Here is a 24,031-nt window from a genome sequence, read left to right as displayed (position 1 = left end):
CTTTGAAAGCCCATCTAATTGTGGTTTCTACTCTTTTCTTCTTAGTTCTACAGAGTAAAAAGAGAAAGACAAATTATGATGTTGAAAAAATGATGACTTTCTAAATTTCCCAACAGTTTTGTGACAGAAATAAAGCAGGGAAATGGCAGTATCATTTGTGGTTGGAACTGCTAGCTATGGAGCAGTGTCTGTCAGCACTTCTTGTTTATATGGACTCTATCATGTCACCATTTTCTAGTTGCATTTGGTGGAAAAAGTGATCCAGTGTATATAGTCTTTTTATTGTTTTTTTTTGGAAGGAAGACATTATGTAGTAGATAATGTTCTACTCTCCATCACTAGAAATATTCCATTGCTGAATTTTATTTCTAAATCCTCTAATGAGAGATTTAAAATTAAGTTATTGTCTGTGCTGGTTGTCAGCAGGAACAGGATTACAAAAAGGGCACCCAGGTGTAATAGTAGCACAGGTATCTGAGGAAACCACTCTAAATGTCTCCTTGGGATCCAATGCCTACAGTTCTAATGCCAGTGGTGTTTTGTAAACCAGTGCTGCCATGCTTTGATGTTACTTCTATGTGCAGGTATGTTATTTAAACATCCGTGCCAATCACGTTACTGCTGCTAATGGTGTATAAGTGCAATGCCAGCTGAACTAATGAACTATTTGTGAAGAGTGGTGGCCTTCAGTCCCAACCAGGAATCCCAGCTCTCTGCTTCCTGAGCTGGGACAGGAAAATAAGTTTGGGAACTCAAGATTTTGGACGGCAGCCTGGCAGGGACACCATATCCTGAAGCTCACATGTGGGATTTGCAGCAGGCTTCAATCAGACTGAGAAATGAGTGTCAATGTAAGTGCTTTCTTGAGAGAAATCAAAGCCTGGTGGAGGTGTTGGTTCCTACCCACTCTTTGAGGTAGGCAAGAAATGTCCTGTTACCACCTGACATGTAGATACATCGAAGTGCACTTACACTTGTACTTTAAAGACTGTAAGCCAGAGTGGTACAAAGTCCTAGCTTCAGAGAATTAAGCCCTGAGGCACAAAGGCCAGATCTGTACTTGAAAAAGCTCCTTTGTGTTGCTGTGCTGGCAAACTCTCCTAGAAGGAATGAAGCATAGGTAATGCCACACAGAGGAGCAAGAGAGTTTTAAAATAGGTATTTGTACACCAGGACTTACATGGATTAAAGAGAGGCTGCATAAAAGCTGTTCAGTCACTGAATAACCTTGCTGCACAGGCAAAAATTTCCGAATGGCCAAGCAGAGGCAGATCTGAGCAGATCAAGCTCCATCCAGCTCTGGGAGCCAGGCTGAGACCTCACTGCAAGGCATGGAGATGCTGCAGAAGACTCTCTCAACTGCAGTCTGATGGTGACATCTGCTCTGGTGAGGATTTTGAGTTTATTACTGTTGCACTGCTTTTTGTCTTCTCCCAGGGGTCCTCTGCTGGGCTGAATATTCCCCTCTGATTCCTTTCCCACTGTTCCTGTATCCCAAATGGCTGTCTTTCAGACTTGTCCAATGAGAGGAGGTTCAAAGTCATTCTGCTGATGTAGAACCAGCAAGCTATTCTGTATAACCTTGTGGTTGTGCTTCCTTACACAGCTGGAATGCCAGGCAGTTAGTTCTTCAGAGCTGAAGCTGTTTCGAAGGATAGGTTTTGAGAGGAAAGGGAAGTGAGTAAGGATAATTCCTTTTGACTGTGCAAGTTCCTGTCTGCTTTTCAAAATTACAATTCAGCAGAAACAAAGGAGAAACCATGCTGGTGACAAACAAGCCCAGAGTGTTTGGCTGCTTGTTTTATGCAGAGCTCAGAGCTTTTGGTTTTGTGCCTGCAGAGTCACCATATTTTAAAAATGGTAATTTCTGAGACCCATCTAAAAGGCTAATTGTTGCTGTTACTGATCTGCTTTAAAAGCCATGATTAAAACCAAAGAGAACAGTCACAGTTCCTGCCAGCTGTGGGAAGCTTTGCAACTGCTTTGTCCCAATTACAGGGTTCTTTGTAGCGAGCACACTGTATTAGCATAGCTGCAGCTCCCATCGAACAACGAGTAATCATGACAGACATTTAATGGCATGCTTTGGACCCTGCCTTCCTTCCCATTTCTGTGTAGTATTAGGAGTGAGAGATTCTGATGCTCCCAAAACAATTTTTACCAGTTTAATAACATGTCTGGAAAAAGGAAGCCAAGGTTCCACGTTTATGTATTCAGTATATTTATTCCTCTTCTCCAAAAGAAATAGCTGTCTCAAGGTTTGGGTGGCAGTTTTTGTTCATAATATGTGTCATCACGCTCTGCTTTGGCAGGGAGGGCAGCAAGGAGCCCACAAACAACCCCAGGTCTCCATTCTCCTGAAGTTCTACCTTCAGACTTTAAGGGAAAGGAAATGACTGTGAACAAATGTGCTTGGTAACATCTAGGGATGAGTATATTGCAGGGAAAGGAACACTGTACTAAACTAGGCTGCTCCTTATCCAGCACTCATCTGTAGCAGCCAACATGACATTACCCTCAAAAGCAACCAACCTCCCTTAGTAGCCCAAGCTCTCTGTTAGAAAGCTGTCCACTAACCTCAGCATTCTCATGGGCAAAGCAGTCTTCTAGGAACAGCATGTTGCAATAACGCTGCCCAGTTCAGTCATATTCTTCCTGGGACTTGATCCAAAGCCCACAAAGGTCAATTAGAACCTCCCACTGACTTTGTAATGGCTTAAGCTCTGTTTAGTTGGAGCTAATAATGTGATTTCCACAGCCAGTGCTGCTGTCTGTGAAGCCCCAGTGCCGATACACAAAATCTCAATTGCTGCCAGCAGTAGCCTTGCTATGGTTCCTGCTTGGCTCTCTCTGAAACAAATATGTTCCTACAGCCAAAGCCACAGAAATTTGGATAGAAGTCTTGCAAGGTAAGATAATTTGGGCCATGTCCATTGTAAATGGAAGACTTCCAAGAACAATTCAGGTTTATGGATAAAAATCAGCCATATAATTCAATAAATTGGCACTGTTCTGATCAGTGCTATTCCACATGTTTGTCATGTCAGGTTCCTCTGCACTAGGAGAGGTCATTTCTGGGAAGACACATGAAAATAAGCCAGTAGAGACTACTGAGGAATTCTTCCAAAAGGGGCATTCATAAATATGCTTGTTATCAATTTATTGAAGTGAGATTGAAAGGTCTCTTAATAGTTGGTGTGTGATAGTGATTCCTAACAGCCTGGTAGGGACTTTTCCCCACAGACCTTACAGGGCTACTGTTATATTGCTGGAGGCCAAGGCTGTACCATGTGTTGATGAGTGTCCAAAATTAATTAGGCACAGTTACATCTAGGAACTGCTCCATTCTTCTTAGCTGGATGGGGAATCCTATTGCTCACTGGCTGGTGCTTAAAATTCCCTTCCTGCAAACATTGAAATGTGAACTTGATCCTTTTGGTGTTCACAGAGAGTGAAAACACATAGGAACCCAGTAGAACTGAAAAAAAATTAATTTTGAGACCAAGGTTAATACTAAAAACTGTTTGATTCAACTAAACATCTGTGAAGATGTGGAAAGGAGTAAACCAGTGTTTATTTCATGCTCTCCAGGTCACCTGTACAGAACTATATTGATTAGTAGAGCAGTTTAGTTAACTAGAACTTAGCATACATCCTAGGAAATGAAAAGGTCTTTATGACTGGAAGTCAATACCATTCCCAAAAAAGGTATCACATCCATAGCAAAATGGCCATTGAACTGTGCAGTGTCCTTTAAATTACTGTTGAAGTTATCTTGTACTTTAAGATTTCCTAAGTTTCTTTTAATTTCCAAGAAACTGGAGGTGAAGCAGCTGCTATAAATCCTGTACACCCAAAAGTGCCAGATGTATAACAGCAAGTAGTTTATCAACATCCATTTATCTGGGATTTCTTAAAACTTGTCAGATACAATGATGATCAGTGCTGACTTCCTACCAAACAGGTCAATAAAGGCTTCAGTCTCTGCTTCAGATGCCAGATGAGTCATCCATGAAACATCTATTAGGACACAGACCCCAGGTGTGAAAAAAGACAACAAACACTGTGGAGACCTTCTGAAGTAGAAGTGATTTAAGCCATGATACCTGCTTGCTTAGAAATAACTGATAAAATCAGTGATATGATTTCTTGTGATAGCCTGCCTGTTTTGAGGCAGGAAGATACAGCCTTGAAATGTCGGATTCAATGCTTTTAACCCTGTAGTGTTGTGCTAACAGATAGCTATTTGAGGAAGAGAGTTGTGCCATCTGTTTGGAGGGTGGGAGTGAAACACCTGTCTGAATTCTGGAACAGTGTTGGGAATGATGCTGAACATGGCATGGAAAGGAAATTTTCTCTCCAGGAAATGCACGTTGGCCACATAGAAGGTAATGGTGGTATTCAAGAGTCATTGTGCTATGTGCTGCAGATCCAAGAGGTTCAGAGCAGAGTGGGATAAGCTAATGCAGTACTCTGAGACCACGTTTGACTATTAAATCATCTATCATATCATTAAAACATGATAATTAGAATCTGTGCATTACCAAGGAAAAAAAAAAGACAATAATTAAAACCCAGGCAGAAAGGCAAGTGAATTCTCCAAGTCCATTTCTTGTAGAGGTATTTGAGGTTTTCAGCAAAGCAGCTCTTTGTGAAGACTTCTGCTACTGCAATGAATCGCTCCAACTCTCTGGAAAAACAATCCAATTATAGTTAACACTGTTATGTTCTTTTGTGCTTTGAATACAGCTGTGGGTAATATTATGATTATTCCAAAGCAAATAGCTACGTGGTTCGATCTGACGTTTCACACTGATAAAAATATAGATATTTTATTAAAACAACGGATAAAGGAAATTATTCATTTCCATAGGTAGTATAACAAAAGAGAGGAGAATGCCATTGTTTTCCCAACAACAGGAGAAATATGCTCTGCCAGACTCTGTTCTATGAATACATTTAATTAAAACATTGTATTCCTCTTCTCATGCGCTCTCAAAGCAGGTGGAACTTAACTTTCTCTTCTTTGAAATCTTCCCATATAATTTCCAAAATAAATGAATGTCTTAAGCATAAGGCATTCTGTTCACTTGAAGGCTCACAACTGCACCTGAAAAAGGAAGATTAAATATGAAAGAGTGGCATGAAGTCTGAAAGTATGTGTTTAAATCTTCTACTTCAATCTCAAAGAGACAGACTTCATTTTTATTTCCATTTTTTGTTTAATAAAGTTCCAAATGGAAGCCAATGAAGTTGGAAATGTATTCACGTTGCTTTGTTTTCTGGTGCAATTAGTCACATATTGTTGAATGCTGTGTTAGATGGAACAAAACTCGCCATCAGCCTCTGTACAGAAATGAAAATGCAATTGGAATTCACTGCTTTCCCTGAAGCTGGTTTGTTTTCGTTACAATCCTGTTGCTGAACGTTCTTAGACCAGGGAAGTTACCTGATGTGATGGCTTTGTTGCCAGTGTTTATGGTGTGCTCAGTCACAACAAACCTCTGCTGGTATTTCTGAGACATATGTCAGGTAGTTGGACTGGTGTAGACTGAGAGTTGGTGTTATGGGAGGTTCTTTTCAATCTTATTTCTACCCCTTGGGACAGAGTGGAGAGGGTAACTGAGTGGAAGTGAAAAACACACACAGAGTGTCCTCTGCAGCCCTTACTGGTCCACAACTCTGCAGGTGATGCAGCTGCAGCATGGCAACCTTGTGCACAGCTCACGAGCTGCTCACTGCAGCTGTGCTCTCCATGGCACATTTCTGCTCCCATGCCTCTCACCTGGGCAGCCAATTCCAGTGGCACCAGGAGGATTGCAAAGGAGCTTCTTGGGCACGTTTGCACAGGGCTTGGGCTCATGCACCGTGCAACATGGAATAGAGTAAAACCAGGCTTTGCTGAAACTACATTAGAGTGGAAGTGAGCCTGTCTGCTATTTGACTAGATGACTGACACATTATATCTCCCACTGAGAAAGCAAATATTTTTTCTGTCAAAATGCCTGTAATACAATCCATTCTCACCCCTTCCTCGGTGTAGAAGCAATAGCTTCTATGATTTTAATCAGTGCTGGATTTTGCGCTCCCACTAGTATTAGAAATCCAAGAACATACACTGCTGTACTCTGGAGACCACTGGAGCTATTCTTTTTTAAGGTCACAGCAAATATAATAATGCCAGCAGCTCATAGTGCTCTTCATTAGGCTGTGTGACTTTCTAACGCATCAATCACTCGGTGGAGGATGTTTACTTACTTTCTTTAATAGGGTGACTGTTTTTTTTTCCCACTTGTAACCTAGTTTATGTTCTCCTTTCTGAGACAGATGGTGTTGACCCAGTTGGTATTGGGAATTTGGTGATGAAGAGCACAGAGGCAGCAATGGGATTTCACTACCCTGAGGAGGTGCTGAGCACATTCAGATGTCTTCAAAGACAGTGAGGTACCCAAAGCACCACGCATCCCCCTGCACCTTCCTCCTGCAGCATGGCTTGGTGTAGGATGGGGGATAATTGAATAGGTGGAATTTGTACTTGGAGACGTCTTCTCTCTGTGCAGGTCAGTCCTATAATGAGCCCCTGTCGCGTGCCAGGAGTTGCTGAAGCTTTGGAAAGGAAGATTTTGTCTGCTATAAACCCTGCCATGGTATAGAGGTTAACTAGAAACCTGAAATTGCAACGTTGGAGTAGATAAAGCAGCCTGGGATCAGCTAACAAGCTTAAATCACCGTTCACTCTGTCCTATATTGCAACAGAAAAATCTTTGGAACTGAAAATGCTGAGCTGCATCTGCACATGGCTCTGAGGCATGTAGCTCTGGCCCTGGGTTTGGCTTCTGATGGCTGGATGGGAGCTCCAAGCATAGTGGAACAGGCTGCCCAGAGAAGAGGTGGATTCTCTGACCCTGGAGACAACCAAGGTCAGGCTGGACTAGGCTCTGGGCAACATGAGGTAACTGTAGCTGTCCTGGTTTGCTGCAAGGGAGTTGCACTAGATGACCATTAAAGATCCCTTCCAAAACAAATGATTCTACGGTCTTATGGTGGATGAATACTTTGGGTCTCCCAGTGGAGACTTAGCAGAAATTTAGAGACAAGCAGGAAGTCATGAGTTGGGGATCGGGATGAGTGATGGGCATTGTCACTGCAGGCTCTGTCCTCTTCTAAGCCATCCTGTGTCTGGTTGCCTTGTCCTGTCATAGTCATTTCTGTGGGAACTCTTCTTCCCTTCTCCTTGCTGAGGGCAGAGTACCCTCAGTCACACTCCAACTGGGGTCTCCTGGTGCTCTGCACACCTCCCTCATGCCTTGGTGCGCAACGGTTTACGTGAGCATCTTTAGTGGTATTTAATCAGAAATTTGGGCTCAGAGGGTTGTTTTGGGTTTCTTTGCATTTGTTTTCTTAGTGTTAGCTGGTTCCTGGGGACCTGCTGCCACCACCTGCACTGGGCTTTGGTGTGGTGCTGGCACTCACAGTGCCATTAATTGAAGGTGGGTGAGGACGAGGCTCAGCTCTCACCTCTCATGAGACTGCATGTGCCTTGCAGAGCTCTGCTTAATACGATAGCACTCGGCATTCGGCTGGCACTCAGTCTGATCCAGCCTCTCTATTGTCCCCCAAGCAGGGCAGGCAGGAACTCCGCAGCTGGGCGAGCAAAGAGAAGAGCAGTTCTCTGAATGCCTTCTGCTGAGTGGATGCAGGAGTACAATACAGCACAAGCACTCCATCTATCTGAAGTGCAGGTCCAGTGCTGCCAATAGATTAGCCTTAATGCCCCGGAATTTTTAATTCAGATAAGCAATTGTGTTTCTGAATGCATATGTGAAGCATTTCTTTGTGGTGAAAATCTTTTTTCAGGAGATTATGTCTGTGGATGCCAGAAGGTACTTGGCAATAAGTGCCTTCTTCATTTGGCTCCCTGAACAATCTCCTTAATCCATTCACTGTCAGGAGATGGTCTTCAGCTGCAAAATTCAGATCCACATCTGAAAAGGCTTTGCTGTCTTAGAGCTTTCAGTTCCTGAAGTTTATCTGATCAATATCTCTCCTCCTCAGGAATTTGGTTTGGGACTAGCTGTTCATAAATTAAATAGTTCAGTACTTTTTTTTTAATTGTTAATGCTTTTGCAGTAAAGATGCATTAGGAAATACTGAAATAATGAGTTTGAAGAAAATCCCAAGAAACCTGTCTGCATCTCTTCAAATAGGTCATCTGCCAGGCAACATCCCTGAAAATTTTATGGGGTACCTCTGAGATACCCTCCAGATTATTTATGGTGTTATAATTCAATTAAGTGGTGGCAGGGGATCGATGAGGGTGGCTGTGGGATCCTCATGTGCCAGATATTTCTGGAACCTACAGAGGAAGAAATGAGAATATTTAGGATCGAGTAATTACAAAGGTTAGGGCTTAATAGGGAATTCACACTGCAATCTGTGGATATTAGACTAGCAGAGTGATTTCGTACGGGGGCATAGTAATGAAAACACTCATTAAACAAGTAGTTACGGTGCTGCCTATAAATAATCAGTAAATGATCTACGGAAAGGAACAGATATGCTTGCACTGTGCTTTATGACCACTCCTAAATTATGGAGAAAGATGCTCTAGACTGTGAATCTGCCTTTTAAGAAGCAAGGTTTTAGGTCACTAGTGCACAGAGGAGTTACGGGGTAAAACCAGACAGATTTTTTTCTGCAACAAACCAAGAGGAGATTTTTCCTTGAGTCATTTAGAGAGAATAGGGTAAGAACACGTTGCTGGAAGTATAATGCTTGTTTTAATGTAAGGGGCTGAAATGCTGGCAAAGTGCTTTCCCAAGGAAGGAGCATTAACTCTCAGGATCAGAACTTTCATGCTGGAGGTGTGGATGAAACATGACTGAGCTGGAAAACAAGCACTGTATTGCTTTATTTCAGCTACAGCAGAAAAATAGCAAAACGCCTGTAGTACCAGTGCAGTGCTCCCATGTTGGCTGAGCTTAGGACACCTCCTTCAGAAGGAGTCTTTCAAAATTTCAGCTCAGTGCAAGTCAACTGAGAGTAGTAATAAGCATTCCTCATTTGCTTAAAATATGCAGTTTTAGTGACAGGTTTCTTCCTTTTTTTCACAAGACCTCAGCCTGTGTTTTCTGTATCTATCATAAGTAATCAAAAAACTGCAGGTTAAGAAGTTACAGTCTTAGCCTCACCCTTGCCAGTTAAAAGTGCATAATAGGAGTTGTCTCCATCTGCTAATCCACTTGGTGCGGGGAGAGGGACAGCAATGGCATTCCTCTCTGTGGCTGCAGAGGATGCTGCCTCTGACCTTGTCAGAAGCTGTTGAATTGAATCACAATTCATCAAACCCCGGGTCGTTCAGTCAGTCCTACAGCAGAGCAGTTGTGTGCTTTCAGTCTGCATTACGTGCAGGCAGGTGAGCAAAGCCTTATTCCCAGCGGCTTTCAGGAAGCACAGCTGCATGCTGGGCTGCTCCTCTGAGCCAGTGAAACCCACCATGCCCCCGCCTCAGGTGGAGAGGAAAGCTCCATGATAACCCCGCCTGCCCATCTTTGCCCTCTCTTTGAGTCTTCTTCACTCAAAATTCAACTTATACTGCCTATTTAAATTCGAGGATATTGCTTTGATAAATGGGTGAATGAAATCCTAGAAGTGGGGGGGATGCCTGGCCATCCTACCAATGCTCTGCATTCATGCTGTTATTGTCTGGGTGAGAAATCCACATTTCTAAGCCCTGCTAACCATCAGCAGTGAGCAGCAAATCTGATTTATCTCCTGTAAAGCCATGAATGGACATGCTTTCGAAGGGAAAGGAGTATTTAGTGCTTGAAGTTTTGCAGTGGGATGGAGCTAGGCTGCGTTCAGTTCCTGCCTCCACTGCAGGGATCTAGAAGTCAGGGCAGGGTTTGGGCACAAGCCCCAGGGGGAGATTGCAGATATATGCTGCAGATATACACTGCATTGCTCCGCTGTGATGCTCACTTGGGTGCTCAGCCTCCTGCTGGGGACTTAAGAAAGAAAATCAATGGGGTCATGAAAAGGGAATAAGCAACACAGAGTCTAACTTTTCAGCCTAGGGAGAAAGGGAGCTTCAGGTTCATTTCACTGCTCCTGAGAAATGTACATGTTTTTCCTGGAAATACACAGGGAACATTCAAGGCTTCCTGGTATCAAGTCAGCACCCTGTGTGGTTCTGTAGCACTGCAAGTTATAATGACACCTCATGAGGTGCTAAGGATCTCTAAAATGGAAAGCTGTGCTGTATTAGTAGTAAAAGAAAGCAGCTGTTTGAGAAGCTGCCCAGGAACTAGCTGTTCTCTGGATAATCAAATAATTCCAGTGTCTACTCCTACTGCTTTTGTCAGGCTGAAGAACTTCACACATAAATAAATAAAAATAATGAAAAAATAACCCTGACATGCTCATTTGTCTAGCCTGCCACACTGATCTGTATTTTTGAGTGTATCTTGAGATGAATATCTGCAAAAAAGACCATGATCTTGTTTCGTAAAGAACAGGCTGTCCTTTTAAGCAACATGATAGATTTATCGGGAGGCCAAGTATCCCTCAAGTATTAATTCCTGTTTGTTTTTAGGTAAACAAGACTTGTTTCTGGCTAGTGCATGGAGTCTCTAACTGTGGCAGTGGCATGTAGCTCTGCCGTGCTTCAAATATGCACCAAGACATCACTCCTGCTTTGCATTTCCTCTCTTTGACTGTCTCTGGTCAGTATTAATCATTAGGCAATTATGTTCTTTAAGATAAATCACCACAAATTCCTCTTCAGTAAACAGACAAACAGCTTTTCTTTGTAAAGATTGATTTAGTTGCCCTGCAATTTCCTGTTTAATTAAGCAGGATCAGTCTGACAAATGCAGGTTTTTAAACACTTTGTTTCCAGCTTTATTTCCTTCTCCTAGGAGTACACAAGGATGGACTTATTTTTCATGGCACTGAGAGGTTTTCTGGGTTAATACCAGTCACTCTGCCCTTGGGCATCGATTAATATCAACTACATCAGATAATCTCATATAAGGGAACTGTCAGAGTGATTCTGCACTGTCCTTTGCAGCCCTCTGCTTGTACAAAACTAAAGTCAGGCTATCCTGAACCACAAGGTGTGTTTTGCTCAGATATGGGATGTCGTTGCCTTCATTTCTTCTCAGCTGCTCTTAGCCCTGCTTTGTTGAATGAAGTCACAGACCTGTATGTTGGGAATGTACAGTGTCTTCTCCAGAGTGGTAAAAGGTCTTGTGAGCTGGGGCAGAGGCTGAGAAATACGTGGCTGCAAACGTGAGAAGTGTCATCAGGTGGGCTTTGGGGCTGTGACTTAAAACAGGTCAGACACAGTACTAATTTGAGGGCCTGGGATAGGGCCACTGCATTTGGAGGGAAGAAGGCTGAGGGGGATGTGGCCATGGGTTACCAAATCAGTGGGAGATACTGCCAATTAGGAGCTGCTCACCATTTCCTTCAGCATTAGGGCTGGGGTACTCCGTGACCGATGGAAGGCTGATTTTCAAGGGAAATTTGCACAGTGGGTGATGAGGTGGGCATTTCTTATTGTCTTATGCCTTCCCCAGAGCCCATCAGCCCCATGTGCCATACCCCATAGTGCTGCACTAAAAAGGATGCTCTGCTACATTATTATCTTATCTCTCAACAGTCACCAAGATGAATTTAAAAGCCTTGGGAAACAGCACGTTGTCACATTTTTATTGGCTTTAAGATGAATGCTCCCTGACATCAGAACCATCTGCAGATTCACTCCTGCCACTCCTCTCATTCCTGTCTTTGTTTAAACAATTTCTTGAAAGGAGAAATCCAAAGGATTGTTTATCTCCTTTCCCTCTCTTCCTTTGTATCCAGCTGGGAATATTACTCATCACCTTATAAACAATTAGCACTCACTTTTCTCATATTCTTAGTGCCATTTGTTCTCTGACAGGACAAAGGTACCACCTTTCTGCTGCCTGTTCTTGAGACCAATAGCAAGAGCAGGGATTTTTCTGAAAGAGATTTTGTTAAATTTCCCCTTCAGGGTTTTAAAATGACACTACATAGCTGCTGTGACCTGAGCTAACCCTAGATTGTGCTGAATGTTGCTTGTCTTTTGTTATTAGTTCTGTTTCAGCATAAACAGTTTCTATTGTCCTACTGGTTCCTATTAATCCCATTTGACATTTGGGCTGTGCTTGTAAGGTATGTCAGGGTTCCTGAGGTACAGATGAATGCAGAATAAAAGGTATTTTCAGGGTTTTGGTAGCAGAGGTGAGGCAGCAGGGAACCTCAGCCTGAGCAGGCTGCAGGGAGCAGCCCGGTTTGTAGAGACAGCCGGAGCTGAGAGAGAGCATCACCTCATCCCTGCGAGGCCTTCCTCGCTGCTTACCCTGCTGAAACATCTTCCCCTCGGGCTGAGTGGTTCGTGGCTCTCGGCTCATTGCTGTTACAAGACATTTGTGTCTCATGGCAGATGGCCTACTGCACAACTTGTTCCTTGTCTAAAAAAAAAATAAGGTGCCAGGCAGGCAGCAGCTCCATCTCAGGCAGCCCCGTATTGAGATTTCAGTATTATCTCACTTTTTTTTTTTATTAATTTTAAACTAAAAAGGTGTGAGGAGGAACAGAATATTTTTGTATGCAGACGTTTTGTCAGGTTTTAGAGGACATCAACCACGATCCATCCTGACCAAGTGCATGCCATTGCTGTGACTTTATGCTACGCCACCCTGATTTTGACCTTGGCACGGTGATGTCCCTTCCGCACCTCCTTTTTGACCTGTGCCTTTTCGTAGGATTCATAGCTTTAATTTACAGTGCATTTCCATATACAGGGGAAAAGTGCTACAGCTTTATCTGTCCGCGGAGTCCCAGCAGTCTCCGTTTACCAGATGTTCCTTCCTCTCTTAAACAGTGCACTGAGCTTTGCTCACTACGATAATTTTAAAATGTAAAGAGTATGGGGAGACATAATGAAGAGTTAGATGCGGTGGCTGTAAGAGTAAAACGTTGCAGGAAAAGATCTATTGCAGAGTGTCCAGCTGCATTACCATAACTGTGGGTATTAATCGTAGTGCTAAAAGCTTATGGGTCACTCTGAACTATAAATTATGTTTTGATTTCTTTTCTCAAGGCCAGCAACCTGATCAATAACCTTCATTTAAAGATAAGTTGGCATTTTCACTCAAAAAAGCCCGGAGATCACCAGATTGGTTTTACTGCAGCAGTGATTGTAGCTGTCTCTATGGTGAGAGAAAGTTTTGCGCCCATTGCTCCAACCCATATCAGGACCCCCAGCATTTCCTCTGAGCATAAAGCTGCCAGACTCATGGCTTGCTGCAGAGGAAAGAAGGTGGGAAAGACAGTTTTTGTAGACATACTAATCAGGAGCCCTAAGAACTGACCTGATTACCCAGGGACAGACTCCTTTCTTGTAGCTTTTTGATTTTCAGTCCATTTGTGTCTCGCCCTTGCTCCCTGAAGCAACCCAGCCTGGGCCAGGCATCAGCCTTGGAGCAGAGAAGTGCAGTTCTTAAAGCACTGACAACCCTTGGACAACCTTCTTGAAATAGAACAAGCTCAGTAAACAAATAACTTTTCACCCAATTCACAGACAAAGAAAATCAGCTTTTTACCAGTTGAAAGGCAATCCGAAGCTTATATTTCCTAGAGAAGTTGAAATGTAAGAAATCCACATAGTTACATAAGTATCTGCCCTTAAGAAATATAGGAAATCTTCATAGGGATGTAAGTTTATTACACTTTAAAATACATTCTCCTCCCCTCCAGTAAGTTACTGTAATAGTAAAAAAAAAAAAAAAAATAAAATAAAAATTATCAATAATCTTATTCAAGTTTTCAGTAAATAGTTTTTGCTATATATTTACAGCAAGGTCAATTTTTTCTCCCTGAATTTTCTTGCATATAATTCATTTGAATGGAGTGGCTTCTATGTCATCTTTAATCTTATAAATGCATCTTATGTCCAAATTATAAGTCCTACAAAGGAGTGACCTATAATGAATTCTTAACCACAACTATATTGCTGAACAAATACTATTCTATAATGTGCAAACTGTTAAATGTTTTCTTATCATACTAAAAGTGTGAATTAAATTATAATATGATGAAAAAGTAGCACTTTGCAGTAATTCCAAATGTGGCAAATCTTCAGTAGTGCATAAAATTATTCAGTGAACTGTGGAAAACATCAGAGCAATTCTAGCCTTAAAGCTTTTCTTCCAACAACCAAAAAGTGCCAAAAACAAGCAAGCATAGCTAAGCATTTCATCTTGGAAGCAGCTTATTGAATTAATAAGACAAGTCAATTAATGTAATGCTCTGTTGCTTCAGGATAAAACATGAAAAGGAAAAATATGGAGCTGTTTACTGTAGTGAGATCAAGCAACCATGAAGCCTGTAAAGCTAAAGTTGCTCATTTCTCTAAATCCTAAAGAAGTGATCAGCATAACCATTGTATATGCTCTCTTTATTCGTAAATCATCTGTGAGATGTAGATCTTCAGCTGTCCAGACATTAGTTTTGATACCAACTTGTTCCTCTTGTGAGTATGTTTTTACCTCTATATTACACAAACTTGAAACTGAATAGTCAGTATCATTCCCATCAGTGCTGGATGTTGGATCATGTTGAGTGTCTCACCTGTGTCGTTGGCATCTTGCTGCTAACAGGTGAGAAGCGTTACTGCTGAGGCAAGGAGGGTATTTTAGGTGGGTTTTACACTCAGTTCAGCCTGTGTGTTGTAGAGCAGTACAGAAAATCAAGAGCTGCAGGTGAAAACCTTCTGAATTTCAGTAGAGCAGCCAGCTTTTCAATCGTGGCAAGGTTCCGATAAATTGAAAGTTAAGGTTGGTAATCTTTGCTTTCAGGTCAGTTCTTCAATTTTCGTTTAACTTAATGTTAGGCTTGTATGTGCTCAGAAATCCTGATTCTGGGTGTCTGTAGGAAAGGACTGAGAAGGATGGGGTCAATCAGCAATGAACGAATAATTTTCCTATATAATAGACAATATCTTCCTACCTATCCTCATAATGCAAACTTTGGTTTTGGCTTGCAGAGTGATAAAATCCTGATCAGTAGCTTTTCTTGTTGTGAACCTATATTTTTCAGCTCTTCTACCCTGAACCACTGCCTTTGATTGTAAAACACTAATTAGATCAGTTTAAATAGGGCTACTGCGGGTTAATGAGGAATACAGCAAGCAATAGACTTTTGGTAGAGTTGAGTACTTTAATTATTCAGGCACGGATAGCTTTCCTGCCTCGCAGCAATATATGGACAACAAGCCTCCCACAGCTATTCCAATCAAATTCTGTTGGGAGCATAAGGGTAGCAGTAGAAAAATGTAAACTGAAGGCATCAATGCATGGACTGGGGCTATGAGTGCTTTGTGAGGTGTAGTGGGCTTTTGGGTCTCCTTTGCTCGTGTCAAGGCTGTGGATGATGTACCAATAGGAGGTGCTTCATAGTGGAGTTATTACAATGTCCAGGTTGGCGTGGGAAGGAAGGATCATAGGGGCTAATAATCAATTATGAAGATGTACTAAGCTCTTTTTAAAGCTTTGGGCTGCTCTTTGTTGTTTTGCCCATAAATCTTGAACAGCACTATAAGAAATCTTGTTATCTGTCATTTTTTTCTGTGTAGCTTTATTCTGTGATGGAGAAAGGGTTGTGATGGGGTAGGAGACATATAAGTATTTTTGTAGGATGTCATTAGAGGCAATATTGAGGTGCTGCTATTAAGAAAAGATGTGGCAGATTTGAGAGCTCTTGAGGTTTGTCCCTAATTCAAATGTCTCATAGATCATACGTAACGGGCAGTCTTAACAGTCAAAATACAAATAATTATTGGGGGGGGAGGGGGAAAGCACTTTTAACTCAAGAGTGGAGCTGCGAAGCAATACTGTAAACAAGAAAACACTGTGGGTCAAATCCTTTTTTGAGGGAAACAGGTGTATTTGAGTTGGTTAAGTTTTGCTGTGCCTTCAGTTGAGGTGAGTGACAAGAGGAAAAAATACTAACAGTAAATACTAAACCATCTAAGATGTATTTCAATTTGTAAAATATGTGAATGTCTGGATTGTAAGTTCAGGGTTGGCTGTTTCATTCTGTGTTGCCCAGGGATGGCAAACGTGGAACAAAATTCTTATTGGGAGAGCATTCCAAGCTGGAAACTGTGGGGTACACAGACACAAGGTCTACAGAGGAAAAATGGTAAATTGGGGCCTGCCAATTTGAAATTATATTCCATCTTCTCAAATAAAATAATTAGAAAAGGGCTGCAGAGGCTGGAGCTGTAAACAAATCAAAGTTGTCTGACATAAAGAGGAAAAAGATGGGATCTACAAAAAGGTTTTTCAGTTATGAGGGTAGAGTGGAATACTTGTTATAAGCTCATGGTGCAGCAAGTGATGAGATTAGTTTTGCTGGATAAAACCAGTGGGCTCTTATCATCTGCCTTGTTTTGTATGTCAAGTAAAAGAATAGGCTTTTGTGTAAGCAGAATATAATTTTTTGCTACCTACAACAAAAGCAGAGCAAAAATAGGCTGAAAAGGAGGTATTTCTATAAAAATACTCAGAAATCAGCTGTTGAGGGAATAGAAAAGCTTACAGGGATTCTGAAATTCTTGTAATAATCACATTTCTGCATGGTTGGGCAGGAAAGGCCAGCCTAGATGTGTAACACTTTTAGGGCTTCAGGTACTGGAGTTTTCTGCCCCTGACCCCTGCCTTGCTTTTCTAAATCTTCTCTTGTGTTAGCTCACAAGAAAGAGTTGCAAGGGCGTACCAATTAAGGTGACTGTTTTTATCCACCTTTTTTTTTTTTCCTGTGTAGTTGCTGTTTGGTGCTGTTTTGAGCCTGCTCGTTCTTAGGAGTCAAGGTCAGAAGAAAATGAAGCAACACGAATCAAGCATCATTAAAGCTAGCTCTTCAAGGCATACGTGCAGACTGTGAGACTGTTTTTTGTTGCACTAGCAGGTGCTGCTTAGTTTTTTATGTCTTTGAGAGTCTAGTGGCCAAGATAAATGGAGTAAAATCACCAAGCTGCTTAAGGAAAAGCATCACCACCTGATTTTTCCTCTCGAGCAGCTTTGAAGATGCATCCCACTCCGATAAAAAAACAGGAAGTTATAACAAGGTTGCATGCCTTCTTCTGGAGGGAAGCTTTATTTAGATTCTTGCACTCCGTGGCAAAGCTGTAAGTGCAATTATCACACATACATCAATTGAATTCAGGCTAGACTTAGATCAGCAAATTGTATGGAGAAACAAACCTGCTTACAGCAGATCCAGTGCAGTCCTTTGGTAGCAAATACTTGGTGTCGTAAATGTTGGACTTTCTGTTGGCAGAGTTGAAGAAAGGCTGGAGGGTGTCTGGAGGTAGTGCTGAGAGAGGCAGAGATGTCTGAGAGGTCTCCTTTCCTGCTTACATTCATTACAAAGATTTTAACGAGTCTCAGGGTGACCCGTCAGCTACTGCTCCAGGAGAAAACTAATGGAAGATTTGACCATGGGTTTGAATTCACTAAGAGCCAAGTCCATTTTGTCCTTAAGGATTTTTAGCTGATATTCAGCATTAATGTAGTTACTGAGGTTCTCCAGGATGCAGAATTATTTGAAGGTTCGAATACTGTCTCAAATATTCTTTTAGGAAAGATTATTTGAAGGAGAGGAACACGGACAATTGGTTTCAACCTGGAACACTTCTGAACTGTTGCTCCGTTTCACATTGGTGTGGGTGAGATATTAATGGGGCTTTATCTGTTTCCTCTACAAATCTGGCTGGAGTGCCTTTCTGAAATAAAAAAGAACTGAAAGAGTGACAGGGAAAAAAGCCCAGACAAAAACTAGCATCTCTGTGCTTGGATCCCAAATAGAACATTTGATAGCAGCTTAGGCTCTTCCCGACTTTAGATATCAAGTCCAAGAACAGTCCGAACAAATCAGTAGTGATTAATTTTCCTTTTGCAGAGGCATAAAGAAACAGCAGTCCTATAGTGATCACTGTGCTGAGTTCTTGGTGCTGGTCAGGGTGTAAAAGACTGTAGGTGATGCAACAAAGGGGACAGGTGAAGGAGCTGGCAATTTAGTCCTCTGCTGCAAACAAAGAATCAGCAGCAGCTGCTTGGTATACAAAAGGACACAGCTGAGGTGGACCCTGTGGCCTTGAGCTGAGGATTGCTGGTGTGTGCAGTGCAAATATTGGAGCTGCTGGCACGGCAACAGCAGCAAGGTCAGGCTCTCGTCTTCCAAAGTACACAAGGAAAAGGAAAAGAAAGATGATCACATAAATCACTGCTGCTGGTGGAACAGCTCTCTGAATTGGGTCTTGACAGTGCAGCTGCTTTTCGTTAGTTAGTGGGGTAGTAGTGGTGATAAAGGACTAATAGAGATGGATGAAAATAATTAGGTGGTGTGAAAAGAGGGGATGAGAAGAAATGAAAATTAAATGAAATAGGAAATGAAGAGGAATGGCAGATGGGAGGAAGAAATTGCATATTCCCCCTCAGCAATATTTTAGGTTATGAGTAGTTTACTTCACATCTAGGTGGGCCTCTGACTCTCGTTTCTAACAGTATCAAGGACAGCCATCTGACAAAGAAAGCAGATGAGAAATAACTGGAAGCAGGTCAGTAACCCGATGCTTCGACATGTACACTGTTTCTGGTTATACAAATTTGATGGCATTGCTGCATGGTGGCAAAATGCAAGTTAGCTGACAATGAATGTTGAATGAATTCATATTGGCTGGGGCCCTGGGCAGCCTGGTCTGGTATTAAGTGGGGAGGTTGGTGACCCTGCATGCAGCACAGGGGTTGGAGATTCACAATCCTTGAGGTCCCTTCCAACCCTGGCCACTCTGTGATATCCAGGCATGAGATATGGGAAAGACCTCTGTACTGCAGAATTAGGAGAACTTGTCAAGCAACAATGTGTTTTTTTTGTTTTTTTTTTTTTCTACAGATCTTCCAAATGTTCAACAGGTGAATGCTGTTTAAAATTACTGATGTCTTTTCCGCTCCCTAGTTACTCTGTGTAGTATTTCCTCCTGCAGTAGTGATGCTCATGTTCTTCAGATGAATGAATACAAGTTCACCTGATGAATGAATACAAGTGTCTCCTGTTGGCTGCTTCAGGCACTTTCTCATGTCAGGGAATGTGTGCTTTCTCTGCTCCACGTCAACACTTACATGAAAGTTATTCTATCAGCTGAGCATTTCTGAAGAATGGTGACCCTCCAAAAGCAGGACTTCTGGCTATGCTTGGGTACTTACAACCCAAATGTGTTGAGCAAAACCAGTTTCTGTGCCTTTTCTCATTGTTGTCTGATCAGAGTAGCTTCCGTTCAGGAGCGACGTGGAGAAACCAGGATGGGACTGTGTCACTGTCCCTGTGGTAGCAGATGTTGGACCAGGACGAACAGTGGTCTTCCATGCATCAGTAGTTTGCAAATCTCATTTGAAGAGAGGTGAGCAAGCATTACCCAGTTGATGCTTGCATGCTGTCGTCCATGCTTGGCTGCAGGCATCCTGATTCTGCTCCCTGTGTCCCAATCTGAAAGCTGGGGTCTGCTGTCAGTGCAGTCACACTGATGTGACCCTTAGGTGAACCATCAGTGGTGCTGTCCTCAATTCTTCTGCTGGCTCTACAAATTGGTGTAACTTGGGCAGGTCTCAAGTCTTCTGAGGCTTGGTTCCCTAGCCGAGCAGAGGATTCAGTTGTTTTTCCTCAGTGGCAGAGTTTTATATAGTATAAATACCTGCAGTTAAGTGTTTCGACTGTGTATTTCAGGCAAGAAACCATAAATATGTGTCAGGACTATCATCTGAATTCAAACTGGTGAACTAGAAAAAGTGTTGACAGCCTTAAACCAACTGCCCCATTCTCCCTTTCTGTCTACCTGAAAGATCATTTGTGGAATGTATTTCTATCTTTCTCTGATCAAAAAAAAAAAAAAAAAAAAAAAAAAAAAGCAGAATACCAAGCAAAGGAGCATGACCCATTTCTTTTCAGGCAAGCTTTAAGCCCTACGTGCTGGGAAGTGAGTGAGGCAGTGATACAAAAGGAGCTCATATTAGGACACAGCATTCATCCTGCCACTAAAAAGAGACAAAGGCTGCCACCTTCAGATGAGATGGATATGCTTTCCAAGCTAAGGTAGCTTTATCTCCTCCACAGCTTCTCTATCATCTCTAATTATATTTAGACCATACAGTGAATCAGAAAAGCACTGCTTTACTCTGACAAAGTGACCATGAGAAATGCCATACAACTGGCAAGTGAGGAGAGCTCGAAACATAACAAATCATTTCAGAAAAGAAAAATATACAAGCAATACACCACTGCAAGTATCTGCACGCTCTGTTAATGGTGGATCAATAGGTCTGATAGGAACATCACTCATCATAAACTGCATCAGTCACCTTCAGTGTTTATTCACAGGTCTTTCTGTGTGTAATGCCAGGTTTTGGTGCACATCATCCTTTTCAAAGTCACTGGCCATAGCATTGGACTTTCTCCACGGAACATTTTTCTTTAAATATAGCATGAAGCACATTCAAGGCAATATCAAATCATATCACACTGAGCTCTTTATTACTAGAGACTTTTGGACAGAAACATGTAATCCAGATTCTCTGAATCAATAGGCAGATAGTAACTACTTTGTTGTTCAGTATTTTTTCAGCTGGTGCACTTCAGACTTAACTTGCTTTCACCTATCTGAAGAAGAAACACTGATATAACTAAGTTTGACTGATATAACTAAGTTTGTCTTTGAGACATTTACAAATATTTGACTTTGTTTTTCCCGTTATCTCTCTCTTTCATCTTCTGCCCGAAACAGGGAACTTTAACATTCTCTTCTATTGAAGTAAATAACCTTTGACACTATGCAGGGTCTCCTGCACAAGGGTGGGGGACCCTTTCATTCTACCACTGAAACACACAGGGTTGCCTAGGTGAAAAGACAGCTCTAACATCTTCCCTCCATACGCTGCATTGGTGCTCACATCACTCAGATACATGATCATCATGACTTTAGGCTGGTTGGAGATTTTTATTTTTGTTCACTTAAACAATGACTGTTAGCTGCATCCAGCTCTTAATTTGACTTCATGTTTTATTAGCCGTCATTTCTGCAAAGAGCCTAATTCCCCCTTTAAAACATTTTAATTAAAACAATTAAAAGCCATTTCTGAGTGCTGCGCTTCATGAGCAGATTTTTCAGGAACTTCAAAGAGACGCAGATGTTTACGGAATTTGGTGTGGTGATATTTGAGGCTGCCCACTGGCAAAGAAAGGATTCATAAACATCTTTAAGAAACTTTGCTGTGGAAAACGACAACATTTCCTTCTTATATTTTAGCAAGTCTAATATTTCCCAGACTTAACAGGGGTATCTCATAGACACAGATGTGAGCGTTGCTGTCTGCTCACATTCTGAGCCGCATCAGATACACTGCTGTGGGTTAAATGCTGCTCAGTGGTGGTACCTTGGAATGTGGCAAGAGGCCATGGGGGCTAGTTTGTTGTGTGCAAAGTAAGGTTTTAGATCATTGCTAGATTGGGAATAAGAAAACTTAGGATCAATTTTTACTGTTTTCTATAGCCTGCCAACGGGGTTTTGAATGGCAGTTTAACTACACGTGTCTCTGATCCTGCTGGTAAAGGAATGATGACTCCTCCTATGTTTTAATCTCCTCTGATGTTTGTAGCAAGATCTATCTTTTAGTGCATCAAGTGTTTCCTCGCACTAGAGGGTCTTGTTTTTTTGTAATGGAGAGTGCTAAGGATTTATTTGGGAAAAGTTTCCTCTTATTTCTGCTAGTTAAACTTGGAGTTGGTGTGAAGAGCTCATTTTGGGAATGCCTCTGTCTGTGGGCGATGAGGCACGGAGTGGTGCCTGCCAAACTAAGAGGATGGGACTAGGGACGTACGTTCATGGTACACCACTTCTAGCTCAGCCTAAGGCACAGGGATCTTCTGTGGTTTAGGCAGATGTCTGTGTCCAGACAAGCACAGCCTGCCCAGCTGGGCCACCCGTGGGTCTGCTTGTGAGGCTCCTATTTAGTGTTTCTGTTCAAGGAAAAGAAAAAATCTTCTCATGGACCTTTTCATTCTGATCTGTTTTTAAAAGTGAAATAATAGAACTACTTAGAAGAAGTGTCTCTATTTCTGCTGTGAGCATCAGGCCAAGACCAGCATGGGAAGCCTTCATGGAGTTTTGCGTGACATGTCATGTAGCTGCTTTAATGTGCAGTGTAATTACAGTGACAAATTTCTGCTTCTTGGAACATCAGGGACTGAAGTGGTTGCCCCGAAGGAGAAAGAAAGTTAGTGGGAGAATTCTGACCAACTCTGGGTTGGAAAGTGCAGCACTTCCTTTGCATTGGATTAAAAGTGATTAGCATGGCCAAAGGGGTCCTGCGAGAGATAGGTAAGCGGGGTGAAAGGAAATTGGAAATATTAAAAAAATGAACCTGGACTGGATAAAATGAGTTCTGCACTTCTAAATTCTTCTTTGATTTGGTAGCATCAGGTGTGCTGAAGGGTGGGCTGTGCAGACTTATGCGTGACAGCAGGATGCCTTCCACATGAATAACCCCCTGAAACTAACTGAACCGCTCACAGAAGTGCCTGGCGATGTGATCTAGGCTTGAGCGTTTGAACCCTCAGATTTGATCTTTCCTCAGCAACACAAGGGCCAGGCTGAACAGTGAACAGCAATAGCTGAGCTAGAAATGTGAACTCAGACCGTTCACTGCTAAGAGGCAAATGGCTCTGCCGACATGTCCCTGCTGAAGGGCATCTCAGCCCAGCTGCAAATTGGCTCATAAGAGGAGAAACCATATGCAAAAACCCTCTTCCATGTTAGTTTAGAAAGAAGGAGCTTTGTTGTTGTTTCAAAGAATTGAGCCAACAACGCAAAGCTTTGGAGTTGGTTATTGGGACTTTACTGTAGTCTCTACGAGCTATACAAAGTCTGAAGACATTGTACATACGGTACATCTTTAATAAGAAGGGAGCTCACAGTCTACCAAACTCTGCCAAATAAACTTTTAATACATACTGTACTTCACTCAGCAGTTGTCCATTTCTTCTCCACGGAATATCTAACAGCTCTAAAAATATTTTCTTGGAAGAGGATAGAATTATCATTGTTATATATCAATTGAGTATCAAGTATGTTTATGAAGCAAAGCCAGCATGCTAGTATTGCACAAGGGGAAAAGCCTCCAGAACACAAAGTGAAACAATGAAATGCCCTCAAAATTCTGCCGAAGGGAACGGGGAGCTCTGGATGCCATATCAGTAGGATCCGTGTAACTCTTAGACGTCCTTGTACTGCAGCAGGTTTGCTTTGCCTCTTCACTGCCACGTTTCTCTCTGAAACAGGTAGGGATCTTCCAGACCATTACAATAAAGAAAAAAAATTACAGCAGCTGCAGCAAAGTGTGGTACTATTTAATTTCTTGAAGAGCGAGGCTTTTATTTCAAAATATCATATATTAATATATATATATTTCTATATATATACTTTAAATGGTATAAAGTAAATTGTAGATCCAAACTTATACTGTTGTTTGTACTTTGTAATCTCAGAAACTTTAGCAAAGGAACCATTTTTCTTCGTTTTTCTTTTCAGCTGTCAAAAACCAGGGGCATTATTTCCGCAGAATGCTCTCTTTCACACAGTAAAGCCACTGTTGTCATCTGGTAAACAGTCAGAGTGCAAATAAGAAATCCATTTGGCTTGTAAATGCTGAGATGGTTTTCAACTTTCGATACTTTGTCCTCATAAATCAGCTGGGCGTTCACTGCCTCCATGCAGGCTCTGTTAGGTCCTTGGGTGGATCTGCAGGGTGAAAATGTGAGAGTCAGTTATGTTAAAAATGTTAAGGGAGGGAAAAAGAGCTAGGCTTTTTGGTGTGTTGCCCTGCTCATTGTATGGCTGAGCTCAAATCTCAGTTTTATGTTTTGCGTCGCTTTGGGCATGAGTCCAAAA

The 24,031-nt window shown here is 42.0% G+C and overlaps 1 protein-coding gene and 1 long non-coding RNA gene across 5 annotated transcripts in view; one reads left to right on the top strand and one right to left on the bottom strand.

Annotated features, from left to right (window-relative positions):
* The first annotated feature begins 13,788 nt into the window (after positions 1-13,788).
* On the top strand, positions 13,789-19,976 carry LOC128078728 (uncharacterized). Its single transcript, XR_008205765.1, has 4 exons — positions 13,789-14,867; positions 16,141-16,233; positions 18,572-18,652; positions 18,988-19,976. It is a non-coding gene; the product is annotated as an uncharacterized LOC128078728 (long non-coding RNA).
* TAFA1 (TAFA chemokine like family member 1) overlaps positions 19,974-24,031 on the bottom strand; it is a 292,708-nt gene continuing 288,650 nt past the window's right edge. For all 4 annotated transcript variants that reach the window (XM_052679234.1, XM_052679235.1, XM_052679233.1 and 1 more), the window contains one exon: positions 19,974-23,881. In XM_052679234.1, the coding sequence (XP_052535194.1) occupies positions 23,864-23,881 (18 nt within the window). In that variant the 3' untranslated portion in view covers positions 19,974-23,863. The remainder of the gene's footprint in view (positions 23,882-24,031) is intronic.

The sequence above is a fragment of the Tympanuchus pallidicinctus genome, unplaced genomic scaffold (assembly GCF_026119805.1).
Source record: "Tympanuchus pallidicinctus isolate F22 unplaced genomic scaffold, pur_lepc_1.0 scaffold17, whole genome shotgun sequence".
Taxonomy (NCBI): Eukaryota; Metazoa; Chordata; class Aves; order Galliformes; family Phasianidae; genus Tympanuchus; species Tympanuchus pallidicinctus.
The sequence above is the reverse complement of the archived record's forward strand: the minus strand, read 5'-3'. Positions and strand labels throughout refer to the sequence as shown.